The sequence below is a fragment of the Macaca mulatta genome, chromosome 10 (assembly GCF_049350105.2).
Source record: "Macaca mulatta isolate MMU2019108-1 chromosome 10, T2T-MMU8v2.0, whole genome shotgun sequence".
Classification (NCBI taxonomy): Eukaryota; Metazoa; Chordata; class Mammalia; order Primates; family Cercopithecidae; genus Macaca; species Macaca mulatta.
Window position 1 is genome coordinate 91,079,285 of NC_133415.1, and position 22,744 is coordinate 91,102,028.

General features: G+C 52.3%; 1 protein-coding gene across 3 annotated transcripts in view; it reads right to left on the reverse strand.

Annotated features, from left to right (window-relative positions):
• Nucleotides 1-627: 627 nt before the first annotated feature.
• KIAA1755 overlaps nucleotides 628-22,744 on the reverse strand; it is a 75,369-nt gene continuing 53,252 nt past the window's right edge. For 2 of the 3 annotated variants that reach the window (XM_077951786.1, XM_028828410.2), the window contains 10 exons: nucleotides 19,290-19,413; nucleotides 16,055-16,148; nucleotides 15,060-15,146; nucleotides 13,570-13,686; nucleotides 11,414-11,512; nucleotides 10,333-10,481; nucleotides 7,492-7,630; nucleotides 6,091-6,213; nucleotides 5,092-5,313; nucleotides 628-1,589 (listed from right to left, as the gene is read on the reverse strand). In XM_077951786.1, the coding sequence (XP_077807912.1) occupies nucleotides 888-1,589; nucleotides 5,092-5,313; nucleotides 6,091-6,213; nucleotides 7,492-7,630; nucleotides 10,333-10,481; nucleotides 11,414-11,512; nucleotides 13,570-13,686; nucleotides 15,060-15,146; nucleotides 16,055-16,148; nucleotides 19,290-19,413 (1,856 nt within the window). In that variant the 3' untranslated portion in view covers nucleotides 628-887. The remainder of the gene's footprint in view (nucleotides 1,590-5,091; nucleotides 5,314-6,090; nucleotides 6,214-7,491; nucleotides 7,631-10,332; nucleotides 10,482-11,413; nucleotides 11,513-13,569; nucleotides 13,687-15,059; nucleotides 15,147-16,054; nucleotides 16,149-19,289; nucleotides 19,414-22,744) is intronic. The other variant, XM_077951787.1, reaches the window with a different exon arrangement.

Sequence of the window (22,744 nt, forward strand, 5' to 3'; positions counted from 1 at the left end):
AAAAAATAAATAAATAAGCTGAGCATGGTGGTGCATGCCTGTAGTCCCAGCTACTCAGGAGGCTGAGGTGGGAGGATCGGTTGAACCCAGGAATTTGAGGCTATGATTGCACCACCGCACTCCAGCCTGGACACCAGAGTGCAACCTTGTGCCTGGGTGGGGAGGTGGAGCAGGGGGAGGCAATCCCAGCACTTTGGCAGGCCAAGGCAGGAGGATCACTTGAGCCCAGGAGTTTGAGACTAGCCTGGGCAATGTAGTGAGGCCTCATCTCTAAAAATAAAATGCAATGAATTTTTAAAAATTAAAAAAAAAGAAAATTTGCTTGACAACGTCCTCTTTATTCCCTTTGCAGACTCACCTCCTACTCCCCCAGCTGAGGTTCCCGGATCAGCACCAAACACACTGATCCTTAAATCCTCATCTCAGGGTACATTTTCCTGGAATCCAAGACAAGGAACCACTCCCGAACCTCCCCAAAGATTCTGTATGAGGGCAACGCTGGCCTTCGTGGCCGAGAGGAGAGCTGTGTATGTTCCTGAGCTACAGGTGGGTGTCTGCCTGCCTGCGAGGGAGACCTCTGGAGGGGTCTGTGCCAACAGTTCTTTCCACAATGAGAGCCTGGAGGGATGGAGCCAATTACACACTTTATTGCGCCCTGGTTCTGACGCCCACTCTCGCTACTCTGCATGGGTGAGGATCGGGTCTTCCAGGAGTTTTCTGGAGCCAGAGGCAGGTCGACAGTTCTCACCATCCCAGCAGAGGCAGAATGTAAAACCAGTGCTCCCTGGCGACGTCTCACTGGGACTGACCAGAGCTCCCAGCTACCCCTCCAGCTGGGCCCTGTCCCAGTGCTCCCGGAGGCTGGTGCCACTGAAGGGGACTCTCAGCTAGAGGGAGGCAAGGGGACTTGTCTGGGGTGAGTCCTCAAGGGATGTCTGCGAGTCTGTCCCCTCTGAGGAGAAGCTGCCCCCAGTGGGGTGAGGGACCTGGCTCTGCCTTGGGGGCTGCTGCCAGAAGAAGGTGGTGGCCAACGAATGCTCGTGGGCAGGGTCAGGGAGCTCGTGGGCGCCTTTGCCGTCTTCAGCCTCTGCAGCCCGGCCAGCTTCCTGGGGTGGAAAGCCTGCCTGGAAAGTTCTGTTCTGTTCCCCTCTGGGGGCCCCAGGAGGCCAATAGGACTTTGGCGAACGGTCCCTGCCCAGTGAGTCTAGTGGGGGCTGGTCCCACCTCCCCTTAGAAGCCACCTCTACACTCAGACCCTGGCCCTTGGCCACCACGCCTCTTCGCTCTGGTTGCACTGAGTGAGCAGTGGGAGTCTCTGGGCAAGAGCAGTGGGTCAGTGCCTTCTCCAGGAGCATCCGGATCTCCTCATGCCTGATCCGGGCCTCCTCCCAGAGCTCCTGGCCCAGGCCCGCCCGGCTCAGGGAGGCCACCTGCAGCCCCACGGCTGCGAGCTTCTCAGCAGGGAACTCAGATGCCAGTCGCTGCAGGTAGCGGTGGAGGCGGCGCCGGTCCTCAGGACTGACTCTTGAGGCCTTGTCCAGCCTGAGCTGGGCCATCAGGTCCTGACAGTCCATGTGGAACCAGGTCATCTAGGGGACAAGAAGAGAGGGAGGTGGGGACTCAAGCTGGAAGTGGGACTGTGGAGGACTGAATTAATACATGCCCCATGCCAGGGCCCCGCTCGGCTTGGCCATGATCTTCTCCACTGACCATGATGATCCTGGTTTCCCTGTCTTCCCTGGGGTTCACACACCTGCCATCTGGAAACAGCCCCCAAGCACCCTGAGGATCATCAGACACTTTTTTTTTTTTTTGAGATGGAGTCTCGTTCCATTGCCCAGGCTGGAGTGCAGTGGTGTGATCTCGGCTCACTGCAAGCTCTGCCTCCTGGGTTCAAACAATTCTCCTGTCTCAGCCTCCTGAGTAGCTGAGGCTATAGGCACCTGCTGCCATGCCCAGATAATTTTTGTATTTTTAGTAGAGACAGCGTTTCACCTTGTTGGTCAGGCTGGTCTTGAACTCCTGACTTCAGGTGATCCACCCGCCTTGGCCTCCCAAAGTGCTGGGATTATACGTATGAGCCACCGCGCCCGGCCCATCAGACACGTTCTAATAGACCTATGGGCCAGCAGGGACTTAGCTCTCTCTGGGGCTCAGTTTCTTCTTCTGTAAAATGGAAGTTGCACTAGATGAGCATGAAAAGCCTTTGGAGAGGTGAAATTCCTATCTGTGGTTGTATTAACCTCTGTGAGTGCTGTGAGGGAGAGTCTGGCTAATGTTTATTGAGCGCTGACTATGTGCCAGGTTCTGTGTGTCTCAGGCAGGATCACACTGAACTGCACCAGCAGCCCATTTCACAGAGAAGAAAACTGAGGCTCAGAGAAGTGAACTCACTTGCCCTAGGTCACACAGCAAGTCAGGAAGGAGCTAGGATTCCACTCAGATCTGTCCTCCAAGCACCTCAGTGGGCAGAAGGAGAAACGGGCCGGGCAGGGGTGTGCCCTCACCATCACACCTCGAGACCGTCAGCCACACCAGGCCCGGAGGCCCCTCCCTCCAGCCGAGCCTCTGCCCCATTTTGTGATTCTGTCTGTCCCCGCTTCCCCCACAAAATGTCTGCAGACTGCAAAGAAGCCAACACATTCCCAGCAGCTCGTGAAAAACATAATCTTTCTCTCCATTAATTTAGAACACGACAGCGAGCTGTTAGGCTGTAGGGATTGGAGAACCATTTTCTCCGAAAAGAACATCTTTCCACGGATTAAGGGAACTTGTCTTTAGATAAATGGCTTCATATTCGTGCAAGCACATGGAGCTCATGGCCGGGAAAGAGCTCCATAAATCTCCGTTAGTGGCACCATTGTGTTATTATTATTTAGGACCAAAGCTGCTGCACACACGTTCCCCACCAGGGGCTGAGCCTGGTGCTGGGCTGTCCCATCATCTGTCTGTCTGTCCAGGACTTGACCTTCCAGGCTAAGCTGGACAGAGATGGATAGCACCTCAGAAATCATCTTGCCCAACCCTTTGTGGAACGAACTGAAATTCAGCGCCAGAGAGGAAACAGGGCCAGCCCAGATCCAACAGCGAGAGCTGGACTCAAAGTCAGGGTTGCTTCCTCCGCTGCATGACTTTAGGCCTGGCACAGACACCACCTCCACACAGGCCATCCCCAGGCTTCCAGCCTATCCTGACTCCCTGCACAGCCTCCCTGAGCCCCTGTGGGCCAAGCCTGTGCCAGGAACCGTGGATAGAGCTAGGACCAACTCAGACCCAGTCCCTGCCTCAGGGAGCTCGCCTCGCGGACACCATGCAAGAGACAAGTGAGTGACAAGCACCAGGACAACTTCAGATCAAAGTGAGCACCCAGAAGTGACAAAACAGGGTGATGAGAGAGACAGGGGTGGGTGGTCAGAAAGGGCGTCTGCAAGGAGGGGATGTGTGAGCTGAGAGCAGAAGACAAGAAGCCAGCCGGTAAATGGGAAGAGCTTCCCAGGCTGAGGGAACAGCACATGCAAAGGCTTCAGAGCTGGAGCACGTTTGATTGATCCGGGAAGGCCAGTGGGGCTGAAATTGGCTGAAATCAGTGGGCAAGGCAAAGAAGCTTCCAGATGTCCTTAACCCTGGAGGCACTACTCCTCTTCTTCCTCCTCCTAATGATAATAATAATATTGATGTTAATAATAATTCTGAATTTGAACAAAGCCCTGTGCCAGGGGTTACTTCCATTGAAATCTGTCACTACCTGGTAAGGCTGGCAGTAGAGCCAGATGGTCTGGGTTTGAATCTCTGCCCACTCGGTTAGCTGTGTGACCCTGGGTAAGTTATCTGACCTGTCTCTTTCCTTATGTGGAAACGGGCATAATAGTAGTACCCGCCTCATAGGATTGGGGCGACAATAAAACAATATGTGAAATGACTAGAACAGGGCCTTGCTCATCATAAGAACCACACAACCATTAACTATGGTCTTAGCAAAGAGCTGAGGCCTAGAGCAGTGAAGACGGTGGTTGAGGTCACAGAACTCACTCAAGGACATGAAGCCCCGGACTCCAAGGCTAGGATTCTGCCTGTATCGTGCTCTTAACTGCACACAGCTGGAACTGGGGGAGCCCTTTGCTGCCACTGCCGACACCTGCCTCCCTTGCCTGCTGTCTCAAGGAGACAGAGAGTGCCCTGTCCTCCCAGGGCCCTAGGTGTGAGTTGACCAGAGCCCTTCCTGCTGCCCTCTGAAGCAGCCTGTGATTGCTGTGGCCTGCACGCTGGGCTGGCCTGACAGCTGGGAGGCTGGGGCAGGTCTTTCTCATACTCTGGCCTTGGTGGCAAGTGCAAGGGGCAGCTGAGGGCACTGGGCCTGGGCCAGCCATGGGGGTCCCTGTCCCAGCTGGACCACACTGTCCCAGCCTGCTCCTTTGTCCCCACAGACCTCACTTTTCCCATAAAAAAAAAATTTTTTTTTAAAAGAGAGATTTGGCTACATGAATTTAGGATGGGTGGCAGCTCTTAAATCAAATCCTCCTTCACCACTGCCCTCTTTGGGCAGTTTTCTCATCTGTAAAGTGGGAACAACATTGGTGCCCTGTCATCAAAGAGGTATGGTGAAAATAAAGTCGGGTAAGGTGTGTGAAGCCTACAGGAGGGTCTGGTGTGGTGTACACACTCACAAATGTGCACTACCCTCCCAACAACCCATCATCCTCATCGTCGTCAAGCCTGCTTGGAGAAGGGACTCTGTCATCATTTCTTCTCTCTTTGGGGAAGCATATAAGGCATGTCACGGGGCACCACGGACACATCTATGTTCAAATCTCAGCTCTTCTCCTTCCCACTGTTTTTTTCCTGTTACAAGACTTGGGAGTGAATCACAAAGAGCCTCAGGCTGTGTCTAGGTATCCCTGTCCCCGCTGTGCCCCCAGCCAGGGGATGGGGGTGGTGTCTGTGCAAGTGGGCGGGGGGCTGTGTCTAGGTATCCAGGGGATGGGGGGCTGTCTATGGAGGTGGGCCATGGGGCTGTGTCTAGGTATCCCTGTCCCCACCATACCCCCAGCCAGGGGATCCAGGGAATCCGTACAGGTGGGCCGCGGGGCTCACCCTCTTGCAGAAGCGGTGCAGGTGGAGCAGCGTCTCGAGGTCCGTGCGTTGCCGCTCGGCCGCCATGTAAAAGTGGGTCAGCTTAGCCTGGAAGGCCCGCTGGGTAGAGGCAAAGGCTGCCAGCTCTGGGAACTCTGCTCCTTCTGCCTCCCCAGCCCCTCCGGCTGCAGCTCCCAGCTGAGCAGCCTGCTTGGACAGCTCCAGGCCTCGGCGGTACTGGGCCTGAGAGGGGAGAGCGGGTGGGGGGGGTGCTCACTCAGCTCCCGCCTTGGCTGGGGCCTCCCTCAAAGGTCAACAACCTCCAGCTGCCCTGCCGCCAAGCCAGGAGACTTCCTGAGCTTCAGTTTCCTCATCTGTAGAATGGGGACCCTAATGGCACCCACCTTACAGGGCTTAGCTCCTAGTGAGGGGTGAACAATAGAGAGCAGTTATCATGCTTCTGGAAGTCTCCAGGCCCTCGCCATGGCAGTTCACTTTGCTTAGCCGGGCTCTGCTTAGATGTCCCTTCTGGAAAACTTCTCTGACTCCAAAGGCTCCTGCTCTGAGTCCCCACATTCTCCCTTTCTGTGCACGTTTCCCTGTTTGTCCCCACCCCCGCCCTCGCTCCTCACTGGCCTGGGAATTCCTGAGCGCTGATACGGAGCTGAATCACCCTGTGGTCCGGAGCCTTGTCACATCGCATCATGTTGATGCAGCATCCCTGCCCCCCAACCCCCGGCTCTGTGAGGCTGAGTTATCAGGTCTAGGGTGAGGCCCTGGAAACGGCATTTTAAGAAACCCTCTGGGGGATTCGGCATATTCTTTGGGCTTGGCCGTGTGGTAAGAACCCCTGAGGGAGATAACATCTCGGCTGAACTCTGCAATCCAAGCTGGTTCCCTCACTGTCTCTGGAACTTTCCTTGCTCTTTCCCCCCTCCATAGCTTTGCCCTGGCAGTGCCACCCCCTCTAATGCCCTCTCCATCTGCTCCAGTCCTGCTCCACTGTTGTCTGGAACGCACTGCAGCCTGGAGGAAGAAGTTCTCAAACTCTGCGTGGGCTTTCTCCACTGTCTCCAAACTTCCGTCCTTGGGGGTCAGCGTTTGCAGCCACCGACTTCCTTCCTGCTCCATCCAGTTGCTGACCTGGGGCAGGAGACGCAGATTTGGACGTGAGGGGCTGCTAGGCAACCTCCCTTGTCCAGCTTCCCCACTTCCTTGGAGGCTGAGGTCTTCTGTCCTCACTCATTCAGTGGCTAGGCCTGTGACCCCTGGCTCGGACTGACACTCTCCCAGTTCTAGGCATGGGAAGAAATGACTTGCGGAGGGGGAGTGCATGGTGATGTTCTTCAAAGTGGGACCCCAGAGGGCATCTGGCCTGGCCAACGCCCTTGGTGCACACTGTTATCTGAATGAAGTCACGGGGTGGTGAACTTCAGGCTACTCTAACCACTCAGTGACGCCGGATCATAAAAGGGGTGGCCTCAGGGGTGATGAGCTTCCTGTTCGTGTGTGTGTGCGTGCGCACACGTGTGCACATGCAAACAGTGCTGGAGAAGAAGCAGGCTGCAGAGGAAAGACCATGGGCCTGCTGGGAACTCACTGTGTGAACATGGTAAGCCACTCCCCCTTTCTGGGCCTCAGTTTACTCAGTGGTAAAACGGGGTAGACATGAAGATTCAATGAGGGACAGCAGGTATATAATGGCGCTCAACCCCCTGAGTGGAAGTTCCTTTCTTATTCTGGGGCATCTTAAAGAGCCTGTTCACCCACTTTATCCTCACAGATCCAACGTAGCAGGTACTATTATCACCCCCCATTCAACAAATGAAGATACTGAAGCACTGAAGGGTTAAATATCTTGTCCGGGACCACACCATGAGTAAGCGCTGGAGCCGGGAATGGACCAGCGCTGTCTGATGCAGGAGCGCACCGTGCCCCGCAGCTCCAGGCAGAAAGGAATGTGTTGGTTCTCAGCACCGGCAGTCAGATGAAGCCACACCAGGTGCAGGTTCCAGAATCAGACTCCGAGATATGCAACCACACGCAGGTGACATAATGTCTCCCAGCCTCAGTTTCCTTGTCTGTGCAGTGGGTGAAATCCTAGCACCTTCCCCAAGATGAGTTTGGAAAGCAATGATGTTCACAACGGCTTTGGCCCAGGGCTTGGCACAGAGTTGATGCTCAATAAATGCAGCTCTTGGGGCCATGTTCTCACTCATTGAGCACTTATTGAGCACCATGTTATGTGCTATGCCCAGCACATAACTATAAAGGATGCCTGCCTGGCCTTTGACGGACTGCCAGCCTGGTGTCCTTTCTCCAGAACAAAGCACCTGGCTAGGGCCGGGCCCAGAGTCGGGGCTTTCCTGTGGAATGTGGCCAGGCAGAACCCCCACACCCCAAGCCAGACTCCCCTTTCACCTGATGAATGGCAGCTTCCAGGCGGCCCAGGCGGACACGGAGCTCCAGCTTCCCCAGGAGGCTGTTGGATGCGGTGACCAGAACATGAAGCTGCTCATCCACAAGGCTGTACAAGGCAGTGGCTGCAGCCAGATGGCTCCTGGGAGGTGGGCGGAGGTGAGAAAAGGCCTGTGTTGCCCTCTTCACCCTGCTGTACTTCTGCCCCACATAGGCCTGTCCCTCCACCTCTGTGGTCCCAGCCTGGGTTTCCAGCTAACTTGCTGTGTGACTGTGGGCAGGTCCCTACACCTTTCTGGGCCTCAGCCTTGGTCTTCCATGGGACTGGGAGGACAAGAGAACACAGTAGGAAGTGAAATGACCCTCCCCCTTCCCTAGAAGGGTATGAAGCTGGCCGGACAGATCTGGGTTCAAAGCCCAGCTCTGCTACCTTCTAGTAGGAGGCTCTGTGCAAATGTCTCAACCTCTCTCTGTCTCTGCTTTCTCTTCTGTGAGGTGGAGATAATCACAGAACCCATTTCATAGCATGGTTGTAAGGATTAAATGATCTAGCGCCTGGCCCTCACCTCCAGCTATACATTATAACCTGCCCTGGGAGCTTTAACAAATCTTAGTGCCCCGCCCCAGGCCAACGAAGTCAGCAGACTGAGTGCAACCAACACACTGATGTTTTCTTTTTCTTCCCTTTTATTTTTGAGACGGAGTCTCGCTCTGTCGCCCAGGCTGGTCGCCCAGGCTAGAGTGCAGTGGCATGATCTCTGCTCACTGCAGCCTCTGCCTCCTGGGTTCCAGCGATTCTTCTGCCTCAGCCTCCCGGGTAGTTGGGATTACAGGCACACGCCACCACGCCCAGCTAATTTTTGTATTTTTAGTAGAGATGGGGTTTCACATGTTGGCCAGGCTGGTCTTGAACTCCTGACTTCAGGTGATCTGTCTGCCTCGGCCTCCAAAAGTGCTGGGATTATAGGCATGAGCCACTGCGCCCAGCTGGGACACTGATGCTTTCTAAAGCACCTCAGGCAGTTCCAGGGGCAGCCAGGGCAAAGAACCAGCGCTCAGCGTGCAAAACACTTAACACTGTGCCCAGCGCACGATGCTTGTCAGGTTCGCGCTATTTCTATTGCAATGGTGGGAAGTAGCTGCAACACGCCTGCCGGCCCTGCTTCCATTTCACAGATGGGAAAACTGAGGTCAAGGGAGGGGAAATGACTTGCAGATGGCAGCCTGAGTTGGAACCCCACCCAGGGCTGTTTCTGCACATAATTTTTTAAAATGCTCAAAGCCACAAGACACTAAGGAAGAAGTGTGGATGGGATTTCAGGCATAGTGATACTTGCGTGAAGGCAGGAATTTCAAACCCTGCTCTGCCCTCCTCTGCCTTCAGAGGCTCTGCCTTCAGAAGGAAAATGGAAGAGAGAAGGTGGAAGAAAAGCTTTTAACTTCCTGAAGGGTGCCTTGCTCTACCTCTGCCTCCCCATCTGACTGCAGCTCCCCACAGGTTGCCACCCTTGCAGGGAAGAGGTGTGGGCCCAGGGTGCGTGAGTGGGATAGAAAATATCTGCCTGCCTGGAGAGGGAGGGACGGAGGGACACGGACAGCCTGGGGCTGCAGGGACCCGCTGCAGAACAAACGCCCGCAGCAGCTCAAGTGGGACCACAGTGCCCCCTGCTGGAGCTTCTGGTAGCTGTGGGTCTGCGGGTCCTCGGGTGGACAGGAGGAGCCTGGGCCCGGCAGGCAGGTGAGGGTGGAACAGGCTGAGAAAGGCAGTGCCAGCCCCCACCAGGCACTGAGGGGCAGGGAGATGACCCCACACCCAATGCTGCCCGTGCATCCATCTGTGTGAGCCTGCTCTCAAGTCTAGTGCAGCTCTGGGTGGTTTGTTAAGATTCTGGGGCCAGACTGCCTGGATTCAAGTCCGGGCCCCACCACATCCCAGCTGTGTGACCCTGGACTAATCACTTACCCTCTCTGAGCCTCAGGTTCTTCCACTGTAAAATAGGGATGATACTTACAGCTACCTCAGGAGTGAATTAAATGAGTTGGTATTTGTAAAGCCCTGAGAAAAATGCTGGACACATACACAGTGCTATTTAGGTCTTGGTTCTGTAAATAAAATGTTCTTTAAAACTCATGCATACCAGCCCTTGACTTTGAATATAAGTAGCTGTGTTCTAAGAGGGTGAAAATACTTGCAATTACTGACCAATTTAATGACTGACTTTCCCCCACCCCCTAAATTTAAGAAAGCTGGAACTTTCCAGGAATGTCTATAATTTATTCTGGCTCTGAGACCCCCGAGACACCATGAGGTTCTCACAAGCGTGTTTGAGCAGCCTACCGGGAAAGGCAGGGCTGGGTAGGGGTTCAATGCCCAGAAGGCCTGGCTTCAAATCCCCGACCAGCTGCTGCCTAGCAGATATTTCCCTTCGCTGAGCCTCAGTTATCCATCAGCCAAATGGACAATGTGCACCTCACAGGGTTCTTGCCAGAAATAAATGAGACAGGCTCTTGCAGGGGCTTAGCCTGGTGTGTGGGTCGGAGAAAGTGCTTTGTCCAAAAGGGTGACCAGAAATGGGTAGGCGACATCCTCCGACGCCCATCCCAGGCTCGAGATGGCTGGGGCTGAAGGAGGGGAAGCAGAGAAGGGGCGAGGAAATTGCCAGGGCTCAGGGTGGGTTTCTGTGACCAGGCCTCAGCCTGGGATACAGGCCCTGCAACAACTGCAAAGCTGGGCACCCTCAGGGCTTGGCTATGTGACCCCTAGGTGGTGTGGTCCCAACTCCAAGCTCCTGGGCCAGAAACAGGATGGGGTGGAGGAGGAAAGGCCTGGATGTCTGTCTGTACCTGACATCAGGGCTGAAGTCCAGCCTGCTGGCATCGCGCTGCAGCCTGGCCAGGGTGGCTCCACCTTCCCGCTGGAGGCCCAGTAGGCCCGGGTCCCTCAGCACAGCCTCCATCAGCTCCTTGGACTTGCTCAGGCACCTGGTGGCCTCCTGCCAGCGTAGGGAGGTGCCCTGAGGCCCCATCCCCACTCTCCCTTTGCAACCTTCCAAGGCTCCCCACACCCAGATCAAGTCCAACTCCCAGTTTGGCATTCAAGGTCCTCCAGAAAGTCTGTCGTTTCTGCCTCTAAAACATCCCCTTTAGCCACGCCCCCTCTCATCACCATGGCAACCTCTCTGGTCCACCCTCCAGCATCTCTTGCTGGGACACCCATTCCAGCCTCTTCACTGATCTCCCTGCTGCCCTCTGGCTCCCCCTACAGTCTATTCTCCACATGGCAGTTGAACGGATCTCTGCAAATCTGATAACCCCTGGTTTAAAACTCTCCAGTGGCTTCCCTGCAGGCTTCAAATTGAATCCCAGACCAACTCTTCCTTGGTCCAGCTCCCGCTGCATCTAGAAGCTCCACTCGTGCTTCTCTCCCACTCATTCTGCTCCACATTGGCCTCCTTGCTACTCCTGAACACCCCAGGTATAATCCCACCTCAGGGCCTTTGCAAGGGTTTGCCCCCTGCCTGGCGCACAGCCCCCAACAAAGGCAGGCTCCTTCTCAAACTTCAAGCCTCAACTTAAACTCCAGCTCTTCAGAGAGGCCCTCCTCCCTCATTACTCCCAATCTTACTTCCACAGGACTTGACACAATTTGGAATGACATACCCATTTATGTGTTTGCTTTTTAAACTACCACTTCTGCCGCAGCACCATGAACCCCGAGAGGGCAGGGACAAGTCAGTTCGCCCCAGGCTGGTCTCCAGTGCAGGGTACAAAGTGGGTGCCCCTCAAATATGAGTCAAGTGAATGATGAAAAACAGGGATGATAATGTCCTCCCCCTTTTCCCCAGGCTGCCCCCTTCTCAAAGTCCTTGGTCCCTGGAGTCTGGGACGTAGTGTGGCTTCCCCACCCACCATGCTCCAGGCTCACCTGCATCCCGCCAGGGGGGTCGGCCTTCTCGAATTCCTCGATGGAAGCTTGTAGCAGGGAAGAGGCCTGCTGGAGGTCAGCAAGGAAAGGGTCCAGCTTCTGCAGGACAGAGGACCAGAGGGTGGGTGTCAGTCCAGGCCAACCCAGAGGATACCTCTTCCATCCCAGGAGCGCACAGGGGAGGTGGGAAGCAGTGGCTCTCCAACTCCGGGTACATCAGAAGCATCTGGAGAGCTGGTTAAAACACAGGCTCTGGGCTCTGCTCCTGAGTGTCTGCTTCAGTTCCTCTGGGGCGAGGCATGGTAGAAAGTGCATTTCTAATGAGTTCCCAGGCGTTGCTCATGCTGCTGGCCTGGGGGATCACACTTTGAGAACCACTGGTGTTGAATATGAGTGAGGGAGAAGAAAGGAGACAGGCCTGAGCGACTCCCAGGCCGGTGGGGATACTGTGGTTGGTAAGGGAAGGAAGAGGGCAGAGTTAGGGGAACATTCTCGGCTGAGTCCCACTTCAGCCCAGCTCCATCACTTACAAGCTGTGAGGCCTTGGGGGGCAAGTTACTGAACCTCTCTGTGTCTCTGCTTCCTTCTCTTTAAAATGGAGATCATAGTAGTTCCTCCTTAGAGGGTTGTGTCAGGATTAAACCCATTAATATTTGCAAGGCACTTAGAACAGAGCCCAGCCCGTACTGTGTTTATCGTCATTCTCAGATCTACGTAGTGGGTCTATAGGTAAGATTTCATGTAAAGGAAAGGGTTTAAAGCTAAAATACAGTTCAAAACCCAGTGGATTCATTGGAGGCCTCTGGAAAGGGAAGCTAGGACCCTGGGGGACCAGCAGAAAAGGGAATTGTTCAGTAGGTATCTTTCTGTACCATTTGAACTGTGAATATACTTACTGCCTATTCAAAAACACACAATTTTAAAAAAATCACCTGGGCAAAAAGTAAATAAGCCACCATGTTAGACTGCTAGTATAGACCAGTGGTTCTCAGTGAGGGGTGACTTTGCCCCCCGGGGACATTCGGCAATGTCAGGAGACATTCTTTAATTGTCATCATTTGTGGGGTGCGAACAGTGGGTAGAGCCAGGGCTGGTGCCTAGCATGTCGCAATGCACAAGACAGCTCCCCACAAAACAGAATTGCTCAACCCCAAATGTGAATAGGTTAAGGTTGAACAACCCTGGTCTAGAGAGAAGCCAGGGTCATTGATGGGCACGGGTTTCGGTGTGGTTTAAGCCCACTGAAAGGCACCCTCGCCCTATGTGTCCTCATGTACTACATTGGGTATGAAATGCCCCCTCTTGGGGTTGTGGGGAGGAGGGACTGTGATTACACAGGAAAGGAGCCCAGCACTGGCAGCTGCCTTATTTCCTCCCTCTGATCGGAGGGAACCAGATCCTGAGCTTCCTGAGTTGTGTGGGTCCATAGAGCAAGTGCTTGCAAATTTTATTTTATTTTATTTTATGATTATTTTTGAGACAGAGTCTCACTCTGCCACCTAGGGTGGAGTGCAGTGGTGTGATCTTGGCTCACTGCAATCTCCGCCTCCTGGGTTCAAGTGATTCTCATGCCTCAGCCTCCCAAGTAGCTGGGACTACAGGTGCATACCACCATGCATGGCTAACTTTTTCTTTCTTGTATTTTTAGTAGATATGAGGTTTTACCATGTTGGCCAGGCTGGTCTCAAACCCCTGACCTCATGTGATCCACCCACCTCGGCCTCTCAACGTGCTGGGATTACAGGTGTGAACCACAGTGCCCAGCCCTGTAAATTTATTTTCAGTTAACATAGACATAGCTCTTATGTACCAGACACTCTTCTAAGCTCTTTGCCCACATTAACTAAATTAATCTTCACAAAAACCCCATGAGGAGGTACTGTTATTATCCCCTATTTAACTGATGCGGAAACCAAGGCTCAGAGAAGGTAAGTAACTTATCCAAAATCACACAGCAGAGCTGGGATTGCAACGCACGCAGCCTGGCCCCAGAGCCTGAGCTCTTAATCATTCTACTCTGTACCTTCATTGTAAACATTTGTTGAGTGACTGTTCATTTTTTAGCATAGCAGGGTTGATGGATCCATGAGGCAGAAGAGTGAAGAGAAGAAGAGAAGGAGTGGAGGTCAGGGGCTAAAGGCTGTGATGGTAAACACCTGGAAGAATTGCACCCACTCGGTGTGGCAGTAGGGGAAGGGGCCTTCCAGGGCTGCGGGCAGCTGGCTGGGGTCCACATGGTGGCTGAGGGCCTTCAATGAGGTCAGCACCTCCACCTGCAGACCAAAGAATCAGGAGAACCAGGGACTCAATGTGAGGACAGTCATTTTAGAAGGTCCTGCCCAGATCCCTGCCCCAGCACCAGTTCACCTCCCAGAAGTAAGGCTGACTCCAGCTTTAAAAGTTGCTTTGTGGGCAACCAATCTTCTCTGGAAACTCTTACAAATCAAAATTCAGAACCAGACCCTAGTTAAGGAATGGCAAATAAACAGCACTCATACTGCCACTCTCCTAGCCTATGCCCAAGGCAGACATCATTAATCAATCATAGCACTCGCTCCCTCTGAGCTTGGCTCCTTCCCAGTACAGCTCTCCGGGCACTCACACAAACGGAATGAAGCTGGCCCTTGTGATGAAACTTGTTTGTAATCCTTGCATAGTTCCCTGAGGAGCCACCAAGAGCTGTTTCTTTCTTGGGGCTGGTGAGAAAAGTCACTAAATCCCAACAGTGTCCCCTAAGAGATGGAAGAAGAACTAGGTGACTGCTTCTCCCAGGCAGAGAAATTTGAGGTTTATGTTGGGAATAGCTCCAGTATCTAGGCTTGGGATTCGGTGGATTCTGTGGTTTTTTTGGACCCACCTGATATTCCTGCTACTCAAAGTGTGGTCCATGGGCCAGCAGCACCAGCATCACCTAGGGCATGTTGGAAATTCAGAGTCCCAGGACCCATCCAGAACTACTCAATCAGAACCTGCACGTTAATGTATTTCCCCAAGAGATCAGTAAGCACATTAAAGTTGGAAAAGCACATCTCCAGCCCACAATGTGCCTCGTCACTCACCAGAAGGAAGGAGAGTTTGAAAATCACATCCCCCGAAGCAGGACAGAGGAATGACTGCCCATACTCATTATTGTGGTGTATGGCACTAATTAAAGGGAGCTGCAGGGCTCTTTCCTGCAAAGTCCCACTTCAGCTCCACATTTGTATTAATTAGGGCGAGAAATACAGGAAGAGCAGGTCTGACCACAGTGTGAAAAAGGCACTGGAGTCAGGTGACTCCAGCTCTGCGTCTAGCTTGCTGTGTGGCCTTAGGCTTCAGTTTCCCTCTCTGAAAAGAAAGGGAATGGACCAGATGAAGCTTTTCAAATAGGTTTCATGCCATGTGCAATTCTCGATCATGTGGCAGCACCCACCAGGAGTTGCTAGGATAGCCAGAGAGAAATCATTCTGTGACTGATTTGACGATGCCTGCCACGGAGCTATACTGGGGAGTGGTAGCGCTCAGGCCTCGTATTTATTGCCCTACACTAGATTATTTCAAGGTCTCTTCTAGCTCATGAATTCTGCAGTTCTCCCTCCCCTTAACCCTAGCTCAGCTAAAGCCCAACAGCTCCCCTCCTCAACTGCCGACCCTGAGTCCCCCTCACCTGGATGTCAGGTAATGTCTGCAGCTGGAGAGCCGCCTCCTTCTCCCCCAGGAAGAGAATAGCGCGGATGGAGGCTGGGACCTGAGCCTGTCAAAGACAACCACTGCAGATTTGCTCTGCTCAAGACTTCCTGAAGCCTCACACACTTTGATTTCCTCCTTCATCCCCTGTAAGATGCAGGCAAATGGGCCACAAGGACAGGATGGGGCCCCCCCATGGCTGGGACCTTTGTGTGCTATGTTTGGACCATGAGTCATTGGTTGGAAGTCATGAGAGCAGGAGGTTCAAGCTGCGTTGCAAACCTTTCTAGATGACCTGCCCCTCTGGGCCTCAGTTTGCCCATCTACAAAGCGAAGGAGGTCAGACCATAAGGTAAGCAGATGCAGAACCTCCATTGACTCTGCTGCCCATAATGGCTGGATACGAATCTCTTCTCTCCTCCCTTCTCAGCTCATGGGCTTTATGTGATCTAAGTCTAAGCCAATCAGTGTGTAGCATTCACGCCCAGGCCACAGGGTTGGGTGTGGAGGGACTCCTGAACCCACTGTAACTGAGACACAAATAAATGTTTGCTGAGACCTCTGGGAAAATAATCTCTTACTCTTTCCTAGTGGATTTAAATTAGACACCATGTGAAGTCAGAGCTGCTGGGAGCCATCCAGCCACCAAGGGGCACGGGGTGCCAAGCAGGGTGGCTTGGCATCCTCCAAAGAGAACGGGGTCAGAAATGGAGAGAGAGGAACCAGATTCTAGTGACAATAGCTAAGCCCTTGGATCGAGCCATACTTGAAACTGGACTTGGCTCCTGGACTGTCCAGTGACATGAACCAATGAGCTTCAAGCTTGTTAGGGCTGCGTTTTCTGTTGTCTGCAGTAAAAGTTCCTGCTTGAGAGTCCTGGTCCCAGCACTTAGCACTCCTGGGCTCTGTGAATGTCAGGAGGCCCCTGGTGGCTTCCAGGACTTACTAGGCTAAGGCTCTCCACCTCCCACTCACCTGGGTGGCCTGCAGGGCACTGACCAGACCAGGCTGTGGGGGCTGTTTCCTGGCATCGATCAGGACCGCCAGCCCCTTGGCTTTATCTTCAGGCCTGTGGGTGGTAAACAGAATGGACGGTCTTGCTGGATGGCCTTGGACAGGGGGCAGAACCTAGTGGAAGGTGAGGGAACCTGGCTGCTAGAAACTTTCATTTACTGATGAACTCTTCATCCTGTAAGACCAGGTTCCAATGCCCCTTCCAGGAAGTCCTCCATGGTTCTTCTCCAGGCAGAGCCCTTTGCTTCCTTTTTGGTGCTCCTGCAATACCTCATACAGCCCTCGTTTATAGCCCTACTATTCCTAACTCTAGCAACTAACCCAGGTACAGTAGGTGAGTCACTTGGGACTCACCCACTTTTTTGTGTAGGCAGAATCCTTATTTTGTTCAAGAATCCAACTCCTTCCAAAAAGCCATGTTCCCCCAGAGCCTGGCTTCTGATTGGTTGAGGCCAACAGTAGTGACCTAATTCCTCTGGCCAGTGATTGGTTTAGATGGGGGAGGGTCATGTGACTTAAATGTCACATGACCCTGGCCAATGAGATGTGAGGGGAAGTTTTCTGGGGAAAGGGGCTTCTGGGAAAGACGTTCTCTCCTTTAAAAAGTTCTTACAAAGAGATATGAGGCAGAGCCATAGAATGATACATTTCCTTAACAGATAAAACATTTTAAATGGGAATTTCTGTTGATTACAGCCAAAACACTCTCCCTGGTTCAGCCACATTGCACTGAGCTTACAGTGGGCCACTTTTCAGTGACTATCTTAGGATTTTCCAAACTGGCCCAATTTTCAAGACTTGTTAAAATACAGATTCCTCACCCCTCTCCTCCCCCATCCCCACCCCTCTAGCCATCTGGCCAGTGGGTAAAGGGTAGCCAGGGAATCTGTGTGGTTCCAAGCACCCTTGACCAGTCTGATGATCAGGCAGGACTGAAAAATAGCTCCCAACTGCCTTCAAGCCTTACAACCACTCAGTGCACAGGCAAAACCTGAGGTGGCCCAGTGGGAGGGTAGAGCTGTGGTGCTGCCATTAGTACCTTGTGATCGGGCAAGTGATTTCATCTCCCTGAGTCAATTTCATAATGATAGTACTGGCCTTATAGGCTGTGGTGAGGACTGACGAATTCATTCGTGTAAAGCACTCAGTGACTGCACAGAGCAAGTAAACGGGATGTAAGTATTTGCTATGATTATCCTAGAAGGGGAAACTGAGCACAGAAAGGCCCAGTGACAGATAGTGACAGGAGGCTCTGGGAGGTGATTTCAAGTCTCTGGCTTTATGTCCTTGCCTCCCTCTGGCGATGCCCATGCTGGACAGTGATTTGTTTCCAGACCTGTCTCTGGTACCAACCTGGAGGCCCTTAAAAGTCAGGGCCCGGTGTAAGGAGCCTCTGTCCCTAGCACCATGTAGCATGAAGCCAAGCCCAGAGCAGGGGCCCAGCCAAGGTTCATTCAGAGCACAAGTGGAGAAAACCAGCCCAGCACACAAGCACCTGGTGTGCACTGCACTCCACAGTTTACATCGTCCACACCCCCTCATCCCTGCCACTTGTGCCCAGCTTGGTCCTTAGAGCCCTCTTGGTCATGCCCTTTATTCAGGCGAGCCTTGGGGAGGGGAGGTTATTTCCCTATGGTCCCATAGCCAGTGGGTGCGATCCCAGAGCTCTGTCTACCACGCTAGTCACTTTCCACCACAGAAAAGGGGGTCCCATCTCCCACTCAGTCCAGAAAAGCCACTCCACCTTGGAAAAGAAAAAAAAATGTCAGTGACCAGCAGGTGGCAGTGATGGCTCCAGTGGGGTGGGATGCATGAAGAAAGTTCCAGAGGGTTCTATCACCTTCCACCCCTTACCCCCAGCAGCAGACCTCTAGGTTGAGTTGGAGCTTATTAGCCAGTACTGAGCAGTGTCCCCTCTAACACTGCCCTGGCTAGGGGCTGGGTCCCAGAGGAAAGGAGGGTGCCTCTTCCCCAGTCAGTCCATTAAGTCTGAATGGTGGTGGGGGTAGGAGTGTTAAGAGGAGCATTAGAAATCAGCCTGAGTCCACTCATCATTCACTCACTCACTCATTCACTCACTCATTCACTCACTTATTCACTCACTCATTCATTCACTCACTCATTCACTCATTCATTCACTCATTCACTCACTCACTCATTCACTCATTCACTCACTCACTCATTCACTCATTCATTCACTCATTCATTCACTCACTCATTCACTCACTCACTCATTGACTCACTCACTCTTTCACTCTCTCATTCATTCATTTACTCATTCACCCCTTTCCTTTGTTTATTCAAATATTTATAATTCAGATGACAGTTCAATTATCACCTCCTCAGGGAAGGCTTTCCCGATTTCCCAATTGAAATTAACATCCCCTATTCTTCTCACTCGACAACAGTGGTTCTCAAAGTGTGGTCCCAGACCCAGCATCTGTTATCGCCAGGAAATTTGTTACAAATGCAGATTTTCAGGTCCCACCCACCTTCATCAACTGAATCAGAAAATCTGGGGGATGGGCCCCTGCAATCTGTTTTAACAGCCCACCAGGTGATTCTAATGCACCCTCCTGTTTGAAAACCGGCCGGGCGCAGTGGCTCACCCCTGTAATCCCAGCACTTTGGGAGACCAAGGCAGGTGGATCACCTGAGGTCAGGAGTTCGAGACCAGCCTGACCTACATGGAGAAACCCCGTCTCTACTAAAAATACAAAATTAGCCGGGTGTGGTGGCGCATGCCTGTAATCCCAGCGACTTGGGAGGCTGAGGTAGGAGAATCGCTTGAACCTGGGAGGCGGAGGTTGCAGTGAGCTGAGATTGTGCCATTACACTCCAGCCTGGGCAATAAGAGTAAAACTCTGTCTCAAAAAAAAAAAAAAAAAAAAAAAAAATTCGAAAACCACTGATCTACAAACATCGCTCTTCTCTTCATCACAATGACACTCCGGAAAGTTTCTTGGCCATGGTTTGTTTCTGACACTCTGTCCGTCTCTCCCACCAGCCTGACAACACCCCGATGGCAGGGACTGAGGCTGTTTTGCTTTCCCCCAGCATCTCTCTGGGGACTGGCTCTGTGAACAGACGACTGGATGGAAGGCTATGGTGCCTCTCCACTCAGTGTATGGTCCAGGGCTCTGGGCCCAGAAGGTTGAGGTGGGGATGAAGCAGTCAGGGTGGCCCAGACCCTTACCTGGGGATGGTGCATAGGTAGGAGAGTAGCTTGGTGACCTCTGAAGCTGTGCACCACGGCGCCTCCCAGGCACCCTCTGTAGTTGACACCAGAAGCAGGGGCCGCCCAGCCCTGTCCCGGCCACCTGGAGGACAGAGGGCACACGTGAGCAGTGAGAACTTTGGTGGGGCCCTCTAGGGAACCTCTCCTGTGGCCTTCACAACTTTGGCCATAACGGTTCCTTTGCCTGGAGCACCCTTTCTCTCCTTCTCCTTCTGTGAACTCTGACTTCTACTCATCCTTCGAGACCCAGCTCAAATGTAACTTCGTGAGAAAAGGCTTCCCTGAATCTCCTCTGCACTCCCTCTGTGTAGAGTACGCGGGCAGCCAAAGCTCATGGTGTGATCTCTGCGGTCACACAGAAAGCGGTCAAGTCTCTGCACTGACTCACTGCGCGTCTGTGGGCAAGTCAGTGCACCTCTGAGCTTCAGTTTCCTCATCAGCTAAACAGGGAGAATAATCTGCTGAGCTTATTAGGTTATTTCGAGGATGAAATCAGACAGCTCCTGACAAGCACTTAACACACAGCAAGAGCTCAGTGAATGATTGAGTGGCTCAATCATGGGTCGTTACAATGATCACCGTCTCTGTTCTCATCTCCAGTCTAAGGGGTGGTGAGTGTGCAGCCCCGTGGCCACCAGCTCACAATTTCTGCTTGCAGACTTTCAACCCTGGGTTCCCGACAGGCTATTTCCTGTTCCAGAAATCTAGGCCGTGTGCCTCACTCTCCCCACAGGGGTCATGAGGCTGAGGCTCCGGGAGCCAGTACAGCCCATCCTCATGGGAGGAAAGGGGAGGGGAAGTACAGCAGCGGGGAAAGAGGCCCAGGCTTCGGGAAACCACGCCTGTCCCGCAGCCTGGACTCAGAGCCCTGCACTTCAGTCACCTCACTCCAGGATGCCCTGCGATGGCCACCAGCCACTCCACGTGGGCACCACCCTCTGCAACGTGCAAAACCCTCCACAGCTCACGAAGCCTTGGACAAACCTAACCACCTTCACAAGTGCTGCCTCACAGGAGTCCAACCACCTGGAACATTCTTTCACATATGTCTTAAAATCTGACATAATTTTTAAAACAATAAAAAAAATTTGTGTGTATATAAATGTGTATCCATATATATCAATGTTATATCCTCTTGCTATTATGGATTTGATCTTTTTCCTAATATTCACTTACAAATTTCAGAAGTAGAGACATTTTGTTGGGGCTAAGAGGGGAGACTTGAACAGGAACTGGAAATTGATTAGTATGAGGACATTATTTTTCATTTTGTTAGGGGGCCGGGCGCAGTGGCTCATGCCTGCAATCCCAGCACTTTGGGAGACCAAGGTAGGAGATGGCTTGAGCTCAGGAGTTTGAGACCAGCCTGGGCAATGTAGCAAGACCTTGTCTTTACTAAAAATTAAAAAAATAATTAGCCAGGAGTGGTGGTGTGTGCCTGTGGTCCCAGCTGCGCAGGAGACTGAGGTGAGAGAATCGTTTGCGCTGGGGAGGTTGAGGCTGCAAGAACCCATAATTGTGCCACTGCACTCCAGCCTGGGTGACAGAGTGAGACCTTGCCTCAAAAAAACTTTTTTTTTTTTAAATCTGTTAAGTGTACTAATGGTATTGTGATTATTAGGGAATGCGCTGAAATATTTAGGGGATAGAATATGAAGATTTGTAATATTTTTATAAATTCTTCAGAAAAAAATAGATGAAGCATAACAAAATGTTAAGATTTATTAAATCTGGGTAATAGGTACATGGGTATTCATGATACTCTTCTGTCTACTCTTCTATAGGTTTGAAATTTTTCATAATATAAAAGTCAAAAAGAAGGTGAAGTCATTAAACCATGAAAAAAAATGCACAACTTGTGAAGACGGAGGTGCTAGTACAGGTCCCTCCAAAATCCTATCACAGCTGCTGGATCCCTTGGGTCAGGAAATGCTACATCACGTACCTAGGTCCATTTTGCTGATGAAGAAACTGCAGTGAGGAAGCAGCTTCCCAGTCCCCCATGGGCCTAGGTCCCCAAACTCTCTGCAAGGGTAGAGACCATGCCTGATTCACCCCTTGAATTAGGGGTGATGGTGAGCCTTTTGTCTGCTATAAACCTGAGGCCTGGAACTCAATTGCAGCTCTGATGGTGCTGCACTCCCCTGCTCTATAACCTTCTATGGCTCCTTATGGCCTTGAAGAGAAACTGCAAGCTTCTGGACCTGGCACTGAAGTGTCTCAGGCCCTGCACACTCTTCCACCCTCATTTCATATACTAGGTGTTAGGGGCAAAGCTGTGACCCCCACCCCTCCAAATTTGTATGTGGAAGTCTTAACCCCCAGTACATCAGCATGTGACTGTATTTGGAGACAGGGTGTTTAAAGAGGTAATTCAGTTAAAATGAGGTTACTGTGGGCCCTAATAGAATATGACCAGTGTCCTTATAAGAAGAAATTTGGACACAGAGGGAAGACCCCATGAAGACACAGGGAGAAGATGGGCCTTTGCAAGCCAAGGAGAGAGGCCACAGAAGGAACCAACCCTGCCAACACCTTGATCTTGGACTTCCAGCCTTCAGATCTATGAGAAAATGAATCTCTGTTGCTTAAGCCACCCATGTTATGGCAGTCCTGGGACACTAATATACTATGTCTCCCCTTGCCACCAACGACAGATGATACCACCCAGCTTTGTTCACCCTATTCCTTCTGCCAGGTATGCCCTTCTGTCCTATCTCCATCTGGTAAAATCCCCCTTATCGTTCAAAGACCAGCCAAGATGCCACCTCCTCCAGGAAGACCTCCCTACTGCCTTCCCTCTTTAGAAGCTCTTCCCCAGTCCCAGGTTCCCAAAGCAAATGTAGGCCTTTGTGAGATCCTGCAAGACTGAGAGCCCTTATGGGTGTGCACTGGGTCAAACTCAGTGTTGCATCCCTGTGCTCAGCACAAGGCTGAATAATCAACATCTGTGATTGATTCATGAAGGAATGGAGGGTTAGAGCAACACCTCTCAAACTCTGATGGGCCTGGGGATCTTGCTAGAATGCAGATGCCAGTTCAGCAGGCCTGAGATTCTGCCTCTCTCCCTAGCTCCAAGGTCATGCTGATGTAGGTAGTCCCCGGACCTCACTTTGATCTGCAAAGGGTTCAAACACTCAGGACATTCCACACCGGGACACAGTGGCCATGCGATTGGTTCACATGTCTGGTTCCCCACACTGCCTGGAACAGGGCCCTGCACCCCCACACCCAGTGCCAGCTGAGTGGATTACAGCAAGGGGCAGTTCTCCACCTGATTTGTCTTCGGCTGGGCCAAGGAGATCCTTTTGCCCCAAATGTTATCCTCACTTACCAGCTGGCGCCAGAAAACCATCATTAGCGTCTCAGAACCTTGGCTTAAGCTGTGCTGTTCACAGATATTATGAGCCTCA